At 38.7% G+C, this 18,471-nt stretch overlaps 2 protein-coding genes across 3 annotated transcripts; one reads left to right on the top strand and one right to left on the bottom strand.

The window, feature by feature from the left end:
* ftr94 (finTRIM family, member 94) lies at positions 1-8,421 on the bottom strand. Of its 2 annotated transcripts, XR_012401216.1 has the most exons (7): positions 7,785-8,421; positions 5,209-5,304; positions 4,864-5,097; positions 4,561-4,711; positions 4,387-4,428; positions 1,065-2,132; positions 1-1,017 (listed from the first exon to the last, which is right to left on the bottom strand). XR_012401216.1 is itself a non-coding variant. In XM_690272.10 (6 exons), the coding sequence occupies exons 1-6, from the start codon at positions 8,355-8,357 to the stop codon at positions 1,609-1,611; spliced, it is 1,620 nt and encodes a 539-aa protein (XP_695364.4). In that variant the 5' UTR covers positions 8,358-8,421; the 3' UTR covers positions 547-1,608. The 2 variants fall into 2 exon arrangements, 1 of the variants encoding a protein (XP_695364.4); XM_690272.10 differs by having other exon boundaries at positions 547-2,132.
* A 4,956-nt stretch (positions 8,422-13,377) lies between these two features.
* On the top strand, positions 13,378-16,850 carry zgc:163083. Its single transcript, NM_001083559.1, is given in 6 exon segments — positions 13,378-13,545; positions 13,624-13,678; positions 13,794-13,981; positions 16,278-16,439; positions 16,534-16,644; positions 16,731-16,850. Coding segments are annotated over 6 exon segments (774 nt in total). The 5' UTR covers positions 13,378-13,401; the 3' UTR covers positions 16,845-16,850.
* Positions 16,851-18,471: the final 1,621 nt, after the last annotated feature.

An 18,471-nucleotide genomic window follows, 5' to 3' on the forward strand; every position in this document is an offset into this window, starting at 1 on the left:
AAGAAATGTAAGTCTTTTAAGGCACTCAACCTTTTCATTTGTGTAAAGTTAAGAAACATTTTTAATTTCTATTTTATCTGTAAATTAATTTGTTTTAATTTAAAATTGTTACTCAAAGCAGGTGTTTCACTCTTTAACTTCTGGTATGTTTTACATCAAAAAGCACAATTGAAAAAAAAAAGTTCCTGTAAGTCTCCGCTATATCATCCAATCAGGTAGGTGGCGCTGGGAATCCAGTCCATAAACTGAAGTTTTTGCTGTATAATCAAATTCGGTAGGTGGCGTTGTTACAAAAATGTGGTTCTAGAAATGCAGTTCATAGTGTCACCCAATCCAGTAGGTGGCGATGTCACAAAAAACTAGGGTCCCAAAGATGCGGTCCTAAAAATGCGGTCCTGAAAGTGCAGCTTCTCCAGTTGTGCAGGATCATACTATTGATCCTGGTAGCTAATACAACAGTGGTAACCTCTGGCTGACTGCCGGATTGGATCACCATGCGCCCTCTGATAGATTACTTTAGTATTGTTTTTTTTTTTCTTTATTTTTGCCTTAACTATTCATTCATCATTCATTAATTTTCTTGTCGGCTTAGTCCCTTTATTAATCCGGGGTCGCCACAGCGGAATGAACCGCCAACTTATCCAGCAAGTTTTACGCAGCAGATGCCCTTCCAGCCGCAACCCATCTCTGGGAAACATCCACACACACATACACAGTTATACTCTAGGGACAATTTAGTCTACCCAATTCACCTGTACCACATATCTTTGGACTGTGGGGGAAAGCGGAGCACCCGGAAGAAACCCATGTGAACGCAAGGAGAACATGCAAACTCCACACAGAAACGCCAACTGAGCCAAGGTTCGAACCACTGACCCAGCGATCTTCTTGTAAAACAGCCATGAATTGCTGTCATAAATATAATCGAGATAAGTAAAGTACCTGAATCCATTGTTTTTTGAGGGATGTTTAAATCAAACAGTAAAACTCACAAACCAAAATGAGCATTACAATTGACTTGAGGGGTTTTGTAGAGGCAATTCTGTAAAAAATATATATTAAGCAAATTTATGATTTTTTTTAAATTGCAAATATAAAAATTATTTTTGCACTACTTGATTTTTATTTGCAGTTCTTTCTCTTTGTTTGCAGAATTCCTTTTTATTTCTCTTTTTTTTATTTTTTAAAAAGAATTGAATCATTTTGCAATTTTTTGTTCAATAATTTATTTTTGTTTGCAAAACTTTGTTTTATGATGCAAGTATATATGGCCCTAGATGGACTCCATACCTAATGGATCTGTAGCGTCATTTACTTGTATCCTGTCACTTTGCTGCTGTCAATCAATTTGGTGGGCGGTGGGGCCACACTCCTACGTAAAGTTGCGGTCGGTCTGAAAACCGCTCTTATGTTGTTTTTATGTTGTTAAATTGAAAAAAAAGGACTGGGTGTGTTTATATCACCCCAATATGATGGTCTATACACTATATACACATATGTTTGTCCAAATAGCTTGAAAAGTAGATTTTTCATCATAGGTGCCCTTTAAAGAAGTCACTGTCATTTGATTAATCTCGCAGCCAAAGTCTAATCGGTCATTGTGTTTCACTAACACAGTTTTACAGATGAACGAGGATCAACAGTAAAACCAGGGTAGAGCGGCTGAGTAAATGTGGTCTTGACTGTGTGGATGAGGCTTATTGTGTTAGAGATGCCGTAGAAGGACAGAATTCCTGCACTCTCATCCACATACACTCCTATCATACGGCTAATGGGCTTTACAGAGAGATCGGTCCGTTTACTATTGTGCCAAAATGAGTATCTGGTTGGAAAACAGGCTAAACTCCAGGACTTATCATTACCTCCAAATGCACACTCGTTCCCAAATCCCTTCCTACTGATGCTTTTGTAAGATACTGATAATATCACACCAACATCGCCACTCCATTCTATCTCCCAGTAACAGCGTCCACGCACACTCTCTCTGCACAACACCTGAGGCCAACCATTAAATTTGTCTGGATGATCAAAAGTTGGCTGTGCTGTTTCAGCACCAGTAATCACTCTGTTGCTCTCAGACAGACGGAGATGATCGTTCATTGTGTTCAGATCCAGAGTGAACTGATGGGAATCTGATGGAGACAAAAACACATCAAAATCAGCAATGATAAATCTTTGCTCTTTTAATTCTCTGTATTGTTAATTAAGAAATATTGAAACATATGTATTAAATAGAAAATAAAAAACACAGAAGAAAATCAATTGTGTCCATAACAGACATCCCAAGTTGGGAAAAGCCATTTCTGGGTGGGGCATCGATAATTTGCGGGGGTTTGAGAAGCAACCTATTTGAAGACCGAGGTGGGGGGTAAAAGGGTTGCGCTTGACTTATCTGAAGAGCAGGGAGGGATGCATTAAAGAGGGGTGCACGATGTATTTGAGGTCCAGTGGGGAGATTTCCGAAAGATTATCATTGGTTTGCTGTTATCCAGGAGTCCCTATGCATATTTGGGAGACTCCCGGAACTTCTGCCAAAAGTGTCTGGATGCAATTGATTATCCAATCTGAAAATGTCAGAGTCATTCCAGGCATTCGGTAATATTTCAACTTGAGCAAACTCATTTTTTAAAAATGTAATGATTATATTTTTAAAGAGCCTACATAATTAGCAACATAATCTATTGAAACTTTCAAATGATTTCATTTTCTTGTCGGCTTAGTCCCTTTATTAATCCGGGGTCGCCACAGCAGAATGAACCGCCAACTTATCCAGCAAGTTTTTACGCAGCGGATGCCCTTCTAGCCGCAACCCATCTCTGGGAAACATCCACACACACATTCACACACGCACTTATACACTACGGAAAATTTAGCCTACCCAATTTACCTGTACCACATGTCTTTGGACTTTGGGGGAAACCAGAGCACCCGGAGGAAACCCACGTGAAGGCAGGGGGAACATGCAAACTCCACACAGAAATGCCAACTGAGCCGAGGTTCAAACCACCGACCCAGCAACCTTCTTGCTGTGAGGCAACAGCACTTCCTACTGCGCCACTGCCTTGCCCCTTTCAAATCACTGAAACTTTCAAACTATTGAAGCTTTCAAATAATCATACAATTATAACATTTATAACTTTCAAAATTATATTTTCCCACAAGGCAACAAAGCCTGTAAATTATTTTCTGTTTTATTCTTATTTGGATAAATTTTATTCTCAACCTCTGAACAGACAAAACTGAGCTGTTAGTAATAGTATTTTACAAGGCTTTTGCTATAAAACCAACATTTACCTTTTGCTCATGTGTCCCTTAGATCAGTTTAATGGCTGAAATATAACTTTTTTTTTCTTTGATAAGAGTTTTAAATTTTTATGTGATTTAAGTTACAATTATAAAAATTTTGCATTCTGTGGAATTATAATTTAAAAAAAAGTTTTAAAATTAGATGTCTTACCAAAACCACATTTTTTCAAAACTAATAATGTAAAATAATACATTATTATGATAATAATGTAGACTATGCGTCCATTTCATTTGTTATTTCGTGATGTCTGAAAAATAGACATCATGGGGTCCAAAAAATGGGGGGAAAACGATAGTAATTTATAATAAACATGTTTTTGAACAAGACAGTAAAGTTTATAATGTGTAGTATAGTAAACTGTAATAAATGCTGTAACATTAGTGTAAGCTGTGGTGGATTGGGATGTATAATTTTAGCATAGAAAACTAAAGCCTATTGGCTAATTTGTTTATTACTACAGTTGTGTTGTACCACAGCAACAATATAATCACTATGGCAGTTAATTCAAGTAATTATCTAGTATGCTTCTAAACACTACTATTTAATATGGTATTTTTTCATGTAACGTAATAGCTTATACAGTCTCTACCACCTCAACAGGAAAATATATATTTAGCTCAGTAGAAAACTTGGCCCCTTTCATGATATAAGGATCATGCCCAACATATGTGGTTATTCTCGATGTATATCTCCTTTGAAATATGCTATAAATGACAAAAATACAGATTTTCTTCTATGTCCCATTCAGTTTTTTACTTCTTGGCCGCCATCTGGATTTTGTGTATCACCAGAACCACTTGATTGAAAACAACCTATTGGTTCTTGGTTTGACGCTGATTCTAGCAGAGTTAAACTGCTGGGAAAAATTTGAAACTTCTGACTCTGCCAGAATTTCATTGGAGGGAAAATTCTTTTGCAATGGCCTTTAATCTGCTATCTGTGAACATGTCAAATCAATGATCAAAGTCTTCAGATTTTACCCTAGGATTATAGAAATCTTCTAAAATTTACTAAATTTGACTGAGGAGACCAAATCATGGCTGAAAGCATACATCTGAAGCTGGGATTTAGTCACTTACATTGTAGGAAGTCGTTCCTGGTCTTGGGACTAGTTTTTGTCACTGGGAAAATCAAAAAACATAATTGGTGTATTGGTGTAAGTGTCATGCATGTTTCTAATATGATGTTACACGATATGAGTTGATAAAGACCTCATTTCTGAGAGCAGATGAATCTCCGGGACTTTACTGTACCTCTGTCTGAGATCTTCTTGAGCTCCTTTTTGCAAAAGTCCTCCAGTTTGTCTTTCAACTGAGAAACAGATTCGCTCAGGCCATCGAAACACAAGAGAGAACTGGATAAAACATCTGTAGATTCAGGAGGAGCTGAGAAAGACTGGAAACTCTGCAGAAAACACAAATCAACAATCATCACCTCCACTTTACACAATAAACAAATCCTGAAAGAAAACAACTGCTGATTATTTTCCACTGAATTGTTTATCTGTGCATCACTTGCTCAACTTCATTCTGATTTGCTTCTTCCTGATTTGTTACCTTCAGAAACTGGACATGATCTTTTTTGTGTGAAAGTTGCTCCAGCTCAGCGTTTCTCCTTCTCAGATTTTCAACCTCCTGCTCCAGCCACTCCATGTGTCCTTCAGCTCGACTCACTGCAGTCTTTTCTTGATCTCTGATAATCTGTGTGAGCTCAGAACATCTTTTCTCAATGGAGCAAATGAGCTCAGTAAAGATCCTTTCAGTGTCTTTCACTGCTGTCTGTGCAGAGCGCTGTTAAACACATCAAGATCACACAGCCTGTGAGTTACAGTGAGACTCAAAGATTTCCAACACTAGAGGACAGTCAAACTGAGGCAAACTTCTCCTGTTCTCCTGACTTACCTTATGAGATTCCACTGCCTCCCTCAACTGCTGAAGTTCTTGCTGTCTCTGCTGGAGACTCTCCTGGAGCTTTACCTGTGTCTCCTTCAGCTCTTTCTGGAGGACAAACAGATAACAGCAAACAACTCTCTTACAAAACCAGTGAAGAGCGGAAATTCATAGTTTCTTGAAATTAGATTATGATTAAATATGAAGCTGAAGTGTCACCGTTATTAATGCAGTGTCTAGTTTATAATTAGAATTCACCCTATAATTTAAACTGGGACTCATGCTTTTTAAATCTATGTTTTCCTCAAGATATTTTGAAGGTATGCCTCAGCTAATTACAGAGCTCAGATTAAATATGTTGACACAACAATAACCTTAAATCTCATTGGATGCTTGTGTCAGTCAAATTACTAAACATGACATCAAACATGGTGTTTTTGGTTGGTCTCTTTATATAAGATCAATGATCAGTGGGTTTGATTAGTAGATTTTTAAGAATAGAACATTTTATGCCATAATTATATTACACAATCATTATATGTTATTTTACATAAATTATTTGTTAAATCGGGTGTTGCCTTGATGCAGTGGGTAGCGCGATCACCTTACAACAAGAAGGTTGCTGCTTCGAGTCTCAGCTGGGTCAGTTGGCATTTCTGTGTGGAGTTTGCATGTTCTCCCTGTGTTTCATGTGGGTTTCCTCCAGGTGCTCTGGTTTCCCACACAAGTCCAAAGACATGCACTATAGTTCATTTGGGTAGTGATATGTGCAAATGTGTGAATGAGTGTGCATGGATGTTTTCCAGTGATGGGTTGCAGCTGGAAGGGCATCCGCTGCATAAAACATATGCTGGATAAGTGGGCGGTTCATTCCGCTGTGGCGACCTCAGAATAATAAAGAGACTAGGCCGAAAAGAAAATGGATAAATATAAATAATATGTTAAATCAACTTAATTATGTAGTCACTGACATGATCTTACCCAGCTGGTTGTTATTTACAATTTTTCCATGGCTCTGAAAAGATGTACCTAATTATACAACCCAGGCTTATCCTGAAAACGTACGGCTATATACATTTCTGGAGACTGCCAAATGCCGGAAGCTACTTTTTTTTTTTTTTTTTTGCAGTTTTTGTTTTTGTCAATCCACTAGAAGCCGCTGTGTATGCTTTGAGATCTCAAATTTACACATGTATCTGTCTGCAGTCTGCAAGACAGGGGCGTAAGATGAAGGGGTGTAACTTGTAGTACGTTAGAGAGGCGTAACTTGCAGTTATCGAGATCCCATTGAACCATGCGAGAGGTCACAATGAGATTTTGTTGGTAAGCTGGCGGAAAAACTTACCAAAGAACATTTTCATCGAATGTTTTCATGAGTTTTCTCCACATTTATCCACAAACAGTTCATTTGATTTATTATTATATTCATTCATTTAACAACACCATGCAACTCTAGTCCATGACTTCTTCATCTGTTTTGTCATGACAGTTTGCCTACTCAGCATCGCCCTCTGTGGTTGCAAATAACAGTACAATGGCGAGCATGTTAAGTATGAAAGCCTCCGCAACTCTCAGCTGTACGTTAAAAATTGTGATAGTTGGGTTAAGGGTTGGGGTAGGTTTATACATTAATAACTATGATGAATGGGTTTAGGTTTGGGGTAGGTGTAGATGTTAATAATGAGGATGGTTGGGTTTAGAGTTGTGGAGTAGACATTAAAAACTGATGTACAGCGCCATCTTGCCAACAACATAGTTTTGACATGTCTCCATAACTTCAAATTATGCCTCTAATATACTATACTACAAGTTACGCCCCTAAGGTCTCTTCATGTTACACCCCTGTCTTGCAGTCCATAGACAGACCCAACTTTAAATTTCTCTTGCGAGTGCCGTTCGCACCTGCTGTTCTCGTGTAAACCCACCAGAGGCCGCTGTTGAATAAATGACGGATTGACTGACTGATAGACTGACCCACCCTCCTCCTTCCCAAAACCCAACCAATTGTATTGATTGACCAGCCCACCCACTTCCCTAATCCCAACCAACAATTTTCAGGAGCAGTACAGAAAAAGAAAAACCCTTGTTTGATTTTTTCCACGTTTTCAGATTTTACCACATCCTCAACCTGCTGTTTACTTGTTTATTTTATTGGATTCCGTTTTTGTCTTACTTTCTGGAATCGTTCTTCACTGGACTAAACCCCATCTTCGTGGTTAACTCCTCTCTGTGTCTCAAGTCCGCTGACATACATGGGGAGCTATTCGAAAACATACGAAAAGCCGTCCATACGGAGGGAAGCGGTCAGCTGGTAATCGTGAAAAGGAATGGTGTCATACCACCCCATATCATTCATTTAAAAGTGAAATTCAGCCATATGTAGCTCTGGCTACAAAAATCTCCAGAAACGTATGATGGACTACGTTTTTAGAATGAGCCTATGTTGCAACTATATGTAAATATAAAAAATTATACTATTATATGACTTGGCTACCTGCCATAAGAATGCAGATCAGCCTTGATAATTAAAATGTACATTGGTTCAAAGCATAAAACAGCAACTCTGACGTTATAGTTGTTATAATTACCTGTTTCTCTTTCCTTTGTTCTGCAACTGATAGTGTTTCGTGAGTTGTATGTTCAAACTCCTTACACAGCTCACAGATGCACTGTTGGTCAGTGATACAGTAGATTTCTAGCTCTTTCTTATGTTTCTGGCAGATCATGTCCTGCAGTTGTCCAGTTGCATCAATCACTTTGTGTGATTTACGAAAGTGAAACTCTTCATGGTTCTCAAAATGAGTTTGACAGTAAGATTCCTGACACTGCAGACAGGACTTGATGGCTTTGTATTTTGTTCCAGTGCAGACATCACACTGCACATCTCCAGCTCCCGCTTTGCAGTCAGCAGGAGGTTTAGTCTTCTTTAGCTTCTCCACCACTTCAGCCAGCATGGTGTTTTTAGCTAAAGCAGGTCTTTGACTGAAGGTCTGTCTGCACTGAGGGCAGCTGTAGACTCTCTTCTCATCCTCCTGATCCCAGAAGCCGCTAATACAGCCCTTACAATAATTGTGTCCACAGTGGAGGCTCACAGGATCCTTCAGAAGTTCCAGACAGACTGGACACAAGAACTCATCCTGAGAAAATCTTGCTTCTGCCATTTTATTGTATGAATGTAGAGAGACACAAAAACAGCAGCTTCTCAATCAAATGTTTCTTTTTCCTGCTTCAGTGTTTGAGTCACGTGGGTAAAACAGGTGTGTCTGTAAAACAGGTTCCTCAATCCTGGTCAACAGCCACTTTCTATGTGCCCCTAACATGGACGCAAATGAATGACAGAAATCATAAACACATATATGAGTAATTTGTAAGGTATAATTTTGCAGCATTTGGATAACCTTGAACTCCAAGTCAAGTTGTGTAAAAAAAAAAATCTGATCTGTTTTTAAAATAAAAAGTAAAAAAAAAAAGTGTTAATATTATTTCATATACTTGAGCTAATTTTAATAATGGGAGCATTACATTACATTTTGACATTTTATCTAAAACCTGTACTAGTATCTATTTTCATGTTACCAATGCTTATTTTTTAGATACTAGTATCTTTTCTATTACGTACTAGTGCTTTTTCATTAGATACTAGTGCCTAATCTTTGGATACTAGAGTTTTTTTTTTAAATATACTAGTGCATATACTATTCATTATATACTAGCAGTACTTAATTTGTAAATTGCGAGGTCCCGGAACAGATCTGGCTTACGGATCTGTCATGTTACCAGAGGAGAGAGAGGTGTCACAGACGAAAGTGAAGAGCGGGGTGGGGGTGGGAAGGGGTGCGTGTAAGGAGGGGGATCGATAAAATGAGATGCAGGATCAGCTTGTTCCGGCCCATATTAAACCCTGGATACTAGCGCTTATTCATTAGTAACTAGTACTTATTAAATAGATACTAGCTATTATTTATTAGATACTAGTACTTATTTTAATAATGACTAGTAACTATTCTGTTGTTACTAGAAACAAATTTAAAGTGTTTCCATTGATTTCAGTGGGATAGTACTTAATGAATACATACTATTTTCCAATACATAAGTACTAGTATCTAGGTACTAATATCTAAATATTAGATACCAGTACCTAGGGATGTAACAGGCATATGGCATATATATGTGGATAAGTAACAGGCATATATATGCCTATATGAAGGGAGAATGATGAGTTGGGCAGGATGCCAATCCAACCCGTAAATGTGTATTTTATGTTAAATACAAAAGTAAAAGCAAGCTGAACTATTAATGAGAGCTGTTTATCCGTTAGGAACATTGATCGAAATACAGTCTAGGACTCTGTATGAGAAAGTCTTACCTCTGATTTATATTTGGTGATGATGTCTGTGGGTGTCACTATTCAAAATTAAAGTGCAGCTTTCTGCTTATAGTGTTTTATTGCTCATCGTCATAAAATAAAATAAGGACGCATGACAGCTGAGCGAGACAGCAAAATAAACCGTGAAACTCTGACCAATGGAAGGGCAGTTAACTTACATGTGACTTGTTTTAGCTCTTTTGGTCCCTTTAGAAATGTTGCCGTGTAAAAGCAAACTGCATCAAGAACAGGAGCAACACTGTAACAATTTTAGTCCTTGTTTCGGAACAAATGAATCGATTCGCTGGTGTGAAAGCATCCTTAGTCACAGATATGTAAATGCCATAATCAAACTATTAACACCTTGAAGGACTTTTAGCCACATTTTGCGACAGGACATACACACACAACTGATTGACACTTCACACCACAGACATACACATCTCTAAACACGCTCAAACAAACACACACACTTATCATCATGGAACACACGTTTATACTGTCCGGGAAAAGCTGAATTTTTCATTCGCGTGCTGTATTAAACTCTATTAAAACAACTATCTCCTTTCATTTCCAACTTCATATTCACATGATCACTTCCAGTAGCTCAGAGTAAGTCACAAGGGATAAATGAAGTCTTGCTGAATGCAAATAAAAACTGTAAAAGTAAAACTGATTGATTTAATTAAAAATTAAATACCAAAAATTATGTGAATTTTTTAAGTTCAGTGTGTGGAAAAAAGTTCAATTTATCATGTGAAGTTGTATAGAGAAGCCAGTCAGTAGAGTTTAGAGCTAAATATTTAGCAGTTTTTGCATGTCCTTTACAGCATAGAATTCATTTAAATAGAAAGAAAATACCATTCATTACATTATTGTTAAAAAGCACCTAAATTGTATTGTATTTTGTGATTTTTTTTCTGGTTCAATAAAAATCGATCTTTCATTCATATATTAGCAAATATGTTGCTAAAATTTAAAATTATATATAAAAAGATTGTTTCCATTTAAATAAGCTATTAGCAAAATATTTAGCAGTGTTTGCATGTCCATTACTGCGTATAATTCATTAAAATAGAAGTAAAATAACATTAAATACAAGTTAATTTAAAAAAGCACCAAAAATAAATTTCTATATATATATATATATATATATATATATATATATATATATATATATATATATATATATATTTTTTTTTTTTTTTTTTTTTTTTTTTTTTTTTTTAATTTCTTAAAAATAGAGAAAAAATCTCATCTTGTCTTGTTCTCATGAACCCAATCTCGGGTCTCGTCTTGTGGAGTAGGTGTAAGATTAACTACTAGTACATAAAAATACAACAGAATAGTTACTAGTCACTATTAAAATAAGTACTAATATTCAATAAATAAGAACTAGTATCTATTTAATAAGTACTAATATCTAATGAATAAGTGCTAGTATCTAAAAGATAAATATTAGTGTCACGTTAGGGTGAATAAAACAGGAACAAAAACGGGTGAAGAATCCAAGTGCAGATTTTTTAATGTGAGGGTGCAGCAACAGTGACAAATCCAAAAATCAAAGTAACAAAATAAACAAACAAACTAGGAACTCAAACAGACTAAACTAGAACTAGACTTTAGCCCAAGAACAGGATATAAACTGGAATCAGGAAACATACCAACAGCAACGACAACGACCAACTAACAAACAGAGGTGGAATGGTTGAATATATAGTCCAGGTAAGCAACGGGGACTGGAGACAGCTGTGGTTGTAAATCAGTGTAGATGACAGACCGGGTGTGTGCGCGAAAGAATGTATGGAAATATAGTCTTTTTGGGCGCTGTAGTTCCACTCAGTGTCCATTGAACTACAGTGCCCTCAGGTGGTCACTGACAGTCATGACATTACCCCCTCACTAAAGAGCGGTTACCAGATGCTCCTAGAACAGTCCTGGGGGGTGGGGCGGCAGTGGAGCAGGAACAAGGGGAGGGATGGTAGGGTCAGACCAGGGTAGGTCCGTGGGTCAGGCGCCCCAGCAGGAAGCAAGGGTGCAGCCGGGGAAATCCGTCCCAAACAGTGGGAAGGACTACCAGAGAGGGGCAGGAGGGATGACCCATGGATGATTCCGCAGGAGACACAAGGCAGGGGGTTTTAGGAGAGTAGCTGGAGAGGCAGCTTGACTAGAGCCGGCTGGACTGGAGCCGGCGGGACTGGAGCCGGCGGGACTGGAGCCGGCGGGACTGGAGCCAGCTGGACTAGAGCCGGCTGGACTGGAGCCGGCTGGACTAGAGCCAGCAGGACAGGAGGCAGCTGGACTGAAGTCGGCAGAGCAAGGAGCCGGGCTGGGGTCGGCAGAGCAAGGAGCCGGGCTGGGGTCGGCAGAGCAAGGAGCCGGGCTAGGGTCGGCAGGGCAAGACGTCTGGGAGGTGCCGGCAGAGCAAGACGTCTGGATGGCGTTGGTTGGTGTCTGGATGGACACTGGCGGGCGCTCTGAGGCTGGAGCCGACACTGGCGGGTGCTCTGGAGCTGGAGCGGCACTGGCGGGCGCTCTGGGGCATGAGCAGTCCTCTTCCTACGCCTCCTCCATCTGGTGGCTTGAGAAGGAGGAAAAGCAGTGTCGTCAGGAGAGGAAGCTTGCTCTCGAGCTGGAGCCGACACTGGCGGGCATTGTGGAACTGGAGCAGACACTGGGGTTTCACACAGCTCCAGAAGACTCTCCAGAGGCTCAAAGAAGGGTGGTCTTCGGACAGGCCGACGCGGATAAGTCCGCAACTCCAATCCAGCCTCTCCTTTCCTTCCCTTGGATAAATCTGCCGGCCCCGAAAATATCCCTCTCTGTTGCTCACCACTCAGGCCTCCCTCCTGAGGGTTCTCCTCTTTCAAAGCAACAGAGGGGAGAGCCGGAGATCAAAAGAGCCGCCTCGATGAACCGATAAAGGTTCAAGTCATCCTCATACAGTGGCATGAGGGAGCGGAGAACATCAAAAGAACATCATATCGCTGTAAGAGCTCTTTGGGGCTAGCTCCAAAAACTCCTTAACAGCGACCTCAGGTGGTCACTGACAGTCATGACAATTAGATTCTATTTAATAGATACTAGTTTTTAATGAATGAATACTACTGTCTAATAAAAATAACTTGTGTTTAGTCAGTAAGTACTAGTATATTTTAAAAAAGCATTAGTATCTAAAGATTAGGTATTAGTATCTAACGAATAAGCACTAGTATCTAAAAAAAATGTACTAGTACTTAATAGAAAAGACACCAGTATCTAAAAAAAAATTTTTCTAGTAATATGAAAATAGATACTAGTACAGGCTATAGATAAAATTTCAAAACGGCTTGCCATAAGTCAAGCATGCTGGAAAGAGTTATTATTTGTTTCCTGGAAACAAAAGTAAACACTGAAATAAGGTTTTGATAAAAAATGAAGAAAAAGATCTAGTCAAACGTAGTTTTATTTCTAGAGGTTTGGCAAATGTGCAGATTTCTTAGTTATAAATTAACCACAAAATGTAATAGGCATTACTCATTTCTGTTGTTTTGTTTATAGGTTTTCACAGAGACTGCACCTTTATTTGAATAAGTACCTGCTTCCACCCAGGTGTATTAACTTTGCAATTCACAAAAATAATCTGTTATTGCAGTATTTGTGTTGATAGCATAAGTTAAACCAAACATTGTCATCATGACTTGTTTTTTGTTTTGTTTTACTCACTCAATTTGTCAGTCATCCATGACAGCATAATACAACACAGCACTGAGTGTGGGCAGTAAGGGCGTGGAATTCAATGGCTTTATATAAAGCACAGGTAGGGGCAGATCAGTTCACAGAGGCAGCAGTCTTCAAACATGGCAGCAGTTAAAGCATGCAAAATCCTAATCACAGGAGCCAACCGGGGCTTGGGCTTAGAAATGGTGAAGCAGCTTTCTGAGAATTCTTGTCCAAAGCATATTTTTGCTACATGCCGTGACCCAGATGGGCCAAAATCTGCGGTGAGTTATAAATATGAATAGAAAATACTTGAAATGTGAGAAATGTGTCTTGTTTAATTATGCATATTCTTTCTTAAGGCACTAAGAGAGCTGGCGAAAAAGCATCCCAATTTGATTACAATCATCCGTCTTGGTAAATATGCATGGGTCCCTTTTGACGCATTTTAAATTTTAATGGAAATAGCTTTTAAGATTTACCATTTCACTGTGTGATACTTCAACACTTTCACTTGTTCTGTTACTACTAGATGCTGATGATCCATGCAGCATCAAGGAGTCTGCCAAAAAAGTGGGTTCTTCAGTGGGAGCAAATGGTTTGAACCTACTTGTAAATAACGCTGCAATCGTGGCAAATGGCACCATTCAGACCAGCAGTGTTGAGGACCTGAAAAACACCTTCAACACCAATGTGATAGGACCCTTATTGATTATTAGGGTAATGTAAAAACCATTATTATGTTATCTGAAACAACATTTTTAGCACTGAAAGATATGCTGATCTGATTTGCAGGATGCAGTGGTCTGTTTTCTAAAATTGCAGGGGTCACCAATCTCGGTCCTGGAGGGCCGGTGTCCCTGCAGGGTTTAGCTCCAACTTGCATCAACACACCTGCCTGGGTGTTTCAAGTATACCTATTTAGACCTTGATTAGCTTGTTCAGGAATGTTTGATTAGGGTTGGAGCTAAAATCTGCAGGACAACGGCCCTCCAGGAACAAGCTTGGTGACCCCTGTTCTATAGGCTTTCATTGTTGTGTCATAAATAAAAAGTCGATTAAAATGAATACTTACTATTGGGAAAGATCTAGTCACTGCAGTGTCAGTGTTAGAAAAGTTCATGGCTTAAAACCAAAGTAAACAGTTGACAATGAGCAAGCCCTAGCTGGCCAATGCTGCACCCCTACTGAAGAGAGCTACCACTGTGTTGCTCCAACGCAATCTCACAGCAATTCGTAACTTTAGTGGCTAATTAATATAAATTCGTACAAGCTAATTTGTACAATTTAATACGATTTGCTCATCACCCAAAATCATTGTTAAAACATTTCATGTGACTTCAGTGGTTCAACTGTAGTTATATGAAGCTCAAAAAACTCTGTTTATTTAATCTAATGACTCGTTTCCACTGACTGGTACAGTACGTTTTTTTTTCGGGTCGGTACGGGTCACCTTTAGCAGGTTTGCATTTCCACTACCAAAGGTACCCTTTTGGTGGGCGTGGTGTATGACAGAAAGTTTCAGTCGATGTAATTTTCGCTAAAAAAAATGTCTACAGTAAAGCTGTAGGGTCGTTTACAAATTATATAAGAAACACTTCTCACAAAACAGATGCTTTATACGCATAAATACTTGTTTATAAATGTTTATTACTAACTTTTATATGAAAAAGATTTGATTATAACTGCAGATCAATGACAGTGCGAAATAGCCTACTGTAATGTCTGTAATTATATTAAATAAATAAATAAATGCAACATATATGAACACATACAGCCCCTTACAGTCTCCAATATGTTACTAACTACAGAAGAACTACACACAGCATACATTGAGTGCTTATTAAGGTTCAAAAACAACACAAAATATAGCTTACAGTCAGTAAAATCTGTAATCTTCAGCAGCACATGTAGCCTCTGTTAGAGAGTCATTTCATCATTCTGAGTTCATAATAGTCCAAAAGGAGATGATAATAGTTAAACATTGCAGTTTGTTCACAATTGCTGAAAAAATAATTTGCTCCTTTTTTTCTGGCTTTTTTTTTTTTTGCACTTCACTCTCGCGTTTGTCAGTTTCTGACAGGATTGAGTTTCAAAAGCATGTCATTATTCAAGCGCACGTCATTATCATCACCTCACGAAGTTTGTTATTTGACATATAGATGCGCGGCGAGCGCAAGAAAGAAAATGAAACCACTCGCGCTTCGGACTGGCTTGTAAAAGAAACTAAGGGGCACAGGGTAAATCTGCTCTTCTTTTTGGCATTTTGGCTGTTCATCAAGACGACGACAAGGTTTGTTGGAGCCCGGGTCGAACATGGATCGTTATTATATGTATATATATTTACACTGTAAAAGATCTCTCGGCTGTGTATTTTAAACATGGCTCTTTTGTTTTCATTCTGGCTTGTTGCGAAAGCGAGTGACATATCTCTTTAAACCAATAGTGTTCAGCTGCGTGTCAAGCTCCGTCTTTTGGTACCCTTTCTCGTGTTTGGTACCCTATGAAAGGGTGCCGAAAAAGTGGTACAGTAAGATTCGGTTCGGTACACCTTTTGACAGTGGATACGGCCATAAAAGCGTACCAAACCAAACCGTACTGTACCACTCAGTGGAAACGGGCCATAATGGCAATATGTACAGCCTGTGGTAAACGTGCACCCTGATGATCTGACATGACAAACATGATATAGGCGAAGAGGTGCATTTACAGTTATTTGTTACACACAAGTGTTCTTGGAGTGTTTTGTATGATTACAGTTAGATCACTGATGATGTCACATGGAAGGTTTTTGCTTCCTTTTCTGAGCTCTGAATGTCTCGAGAGCATTGCTGTACATGGATGTAAGAGAGCCCACAGATTTCATCTAAAATATCTTAATTTGTTTTCAAAGATGGTCAACAAGGTCAATTAGAACAACATGAGTGCAAGTAATTAATAACAGAATTTTATCTTTATCTTCTTAATACTATCCTCGTCCAGTATTTGTCATTTATTTGTTCATGCTTTTATTCAGGAGTACAGACCATATCTACAAATAGCAGCCAAAGCCAGTGGGACACCAGGCATGTCCAGTAAAAAAGCAGCGATCATCAATATCTCCACCGTGGCGGCTTCCATGACCAGAATGCCTCCCATATACAGCCACTTCCAAACCTTGCCATATGCTGTGTCTAAGGTACACTGAAGTCCTGCTTTGGCACTAGATGGCGCCTGGAGATTTAATAGCTTGAGCTGATGTGTATAATTGAAATGCTGTGTTTATCTTTCAGGCAGGATTTAACATGCTGACTGTTTTGGCTGCTGAGGAGGTAAAGACAGATGAGATCCTCTGCATGGCACTTCATCCAGGATGGGTGAAGACTGATCTGGGTGGACAAGATGTGAGTGTTGATTCCTTGAGTATTCCTTGGCATTAACACTGTTTGGGTTAATTGCATTTAAGATGACTTGTTTTTATTTTCATCAGGCGACACTTGAACCAAATGAAAGTGTGGAGGGGATGCTTAAAGTCATCGGTGGTCTTACTGAGAAGCAGCATGGTGGATTTCTGGACTACACTGGAGCAACTGTGACCTGGTAAACCAGATGAAGAAGAAAAAAAAAAAGATCCCATATGAGAGGTCATAAAATGGCTTATCCAGGTCCAAACTGCAATGTTTTATCTGTTTACCATTAAAGGCACACCTTATTATTAGTGTTTAATTTCAGGACACAAATGTTTATGACATATTTTCTACAATAAATCACTCTGACTAATAAAACAGCACTGTCTCCTTTTCTATTTATCTGCTTCTGTTACTGTGCTTATCAGGACCGCACATTATCAAATCAGGCAGTGAAGTTAGTTAACTATAGTGCAGCAAGTGTAACAGGTATGACAGGTAAAACCTACAAGTTAAAATCAGATAGGCAAAACAAAACAAAAAAGAGGTAAAAAGGTCAGAGTTAAGACAGGGGACACAGATTAATAAAACCAATTCTATCTCCCAACAATTCATAATATTTTAATTCAGAGGATAAATCATATGAAATTGTAGGATCTATTACAAACAATTTAGTACAATTTGCTCATACCCCAATGACAGATGGGTTAAGAGGTGGCATGCCTCCTTTAAAAAAAATGTGCAGTTTCGTATCATGAAATCTTGAGTTTTATGAATGAATTTGTATAGATTAGCTACTTTTCTGACAATACACCTGATAGTTAAGTTTTTTTTCATGAGATTGGTTTAGATAAGATATGAAACTAAATAGATTGACATTGTTTGACATGGTGCTGTTGCATAGCTGAAAAAAAATATATGATTTATATAATGTGAAGGGAATTAGTTGCCACTCATTAAAATAAATGAAGATTAGCCCCCCTATTTTTTTTTTCCCCAATTTCTGTTTAGCAGAAAGATTTTTTTCAACACATTTCTAAACATAATAGTTTTAACAACTCATTTCTAATAACTGATTTATTTTATCTTTGCCATGATGACAGTAAAAAATAATTTACTAGATTTTTTCAAGACACTTCTATACAGCTAAAGCTGCGGTCACACTGGGCTTTTATAGCAGACTTCCATTCATATGCACGCGAATGCGTCAGGCCGGAAAAGCAGGGTCATGTGTCAGGTTTTGCAGGTTGCTGCGGTGCAAAGCTTGGTGAACTCTGACCTGCGAAATCACATTACTTGACTGCGTGAGACCAATCGAGGATTAAAACACGACATCTCTGGTCAGAAATTTAAAACATGGAGCATTAGCTCGGTTTTAAAAATGTCTAATAAACTTGTTTAATCCCACCCCTTTTCACATTTTCAAACTCTAGTGTGACCGCAGCTTAAGACCAATCGATGATCAAAACATGACCTCTCTGGACAGAAATTTAAAACTTGGACCAATCGCTCGCTCATTTAATCAGCATGTTTAATCCTGCCTACTTTCTCAACACCATATGACAGAATTTTGCATGCTCAAACTCTTGTGTGACCGCAGCTAAATGCTGCATTCACACCAGGCACAGCACCTGCAATAAATCGAGTTGCGCTTGATGCTTCAACTGCATCTTGTGTGAATGCAGCTGGAAGGTGCATTCAACTTGAACCGTGGCTGCAGTCGGTGATCAATGAGATTAGCCAAGCACAGGTGGGAGCAGAGTTGAAAAAGGAGCCGCCAAGCAAGACAGCCAGACACTTCGGGGCTTAAAGTTGCTGCAGTCA

Source organism: Danio rerio, chromosome 3, assembly GCF_049306965.1.
Source record: "Danio rerio strain Tuebingen ecotype United States chromosome 3, GRCz12tu, whole genome shotgun sequence".
In the NCBI taxonomy this organism is placed as follows: domain Eukaryota; kingdom Metazoa; phylum Chordata; class Actinopteri; order Cypriniformes; family Danionidae; genus Danio; species Danio rerio.

Excerpts from the sequence above, each read along its gene's own strand:
- ftr94 (XM_690272.10), bottom strand. The coding sequence starts at position 8,357 with ATGGCAGAAGCAAGATTTTCTCAGGATGAGTTCTTGTGTCCAGTCTGT. Across the intron at positions 4,712-4,863 it reads ATCATGTCCAGTTTCTGAAG|AGTTTCCAGTCTTTCTCAGC; the intron begins GTAACAAATCAG and ends TGTTTTCTGCAG. Across the intron at positions 4,429-4,560 it reads CAAGAAGATCTCAGACAGAG|TGACAAAAACTAGTCCCAAG; the intron begins GTACAGTAAAGT and ends TGATTTTCCCAG.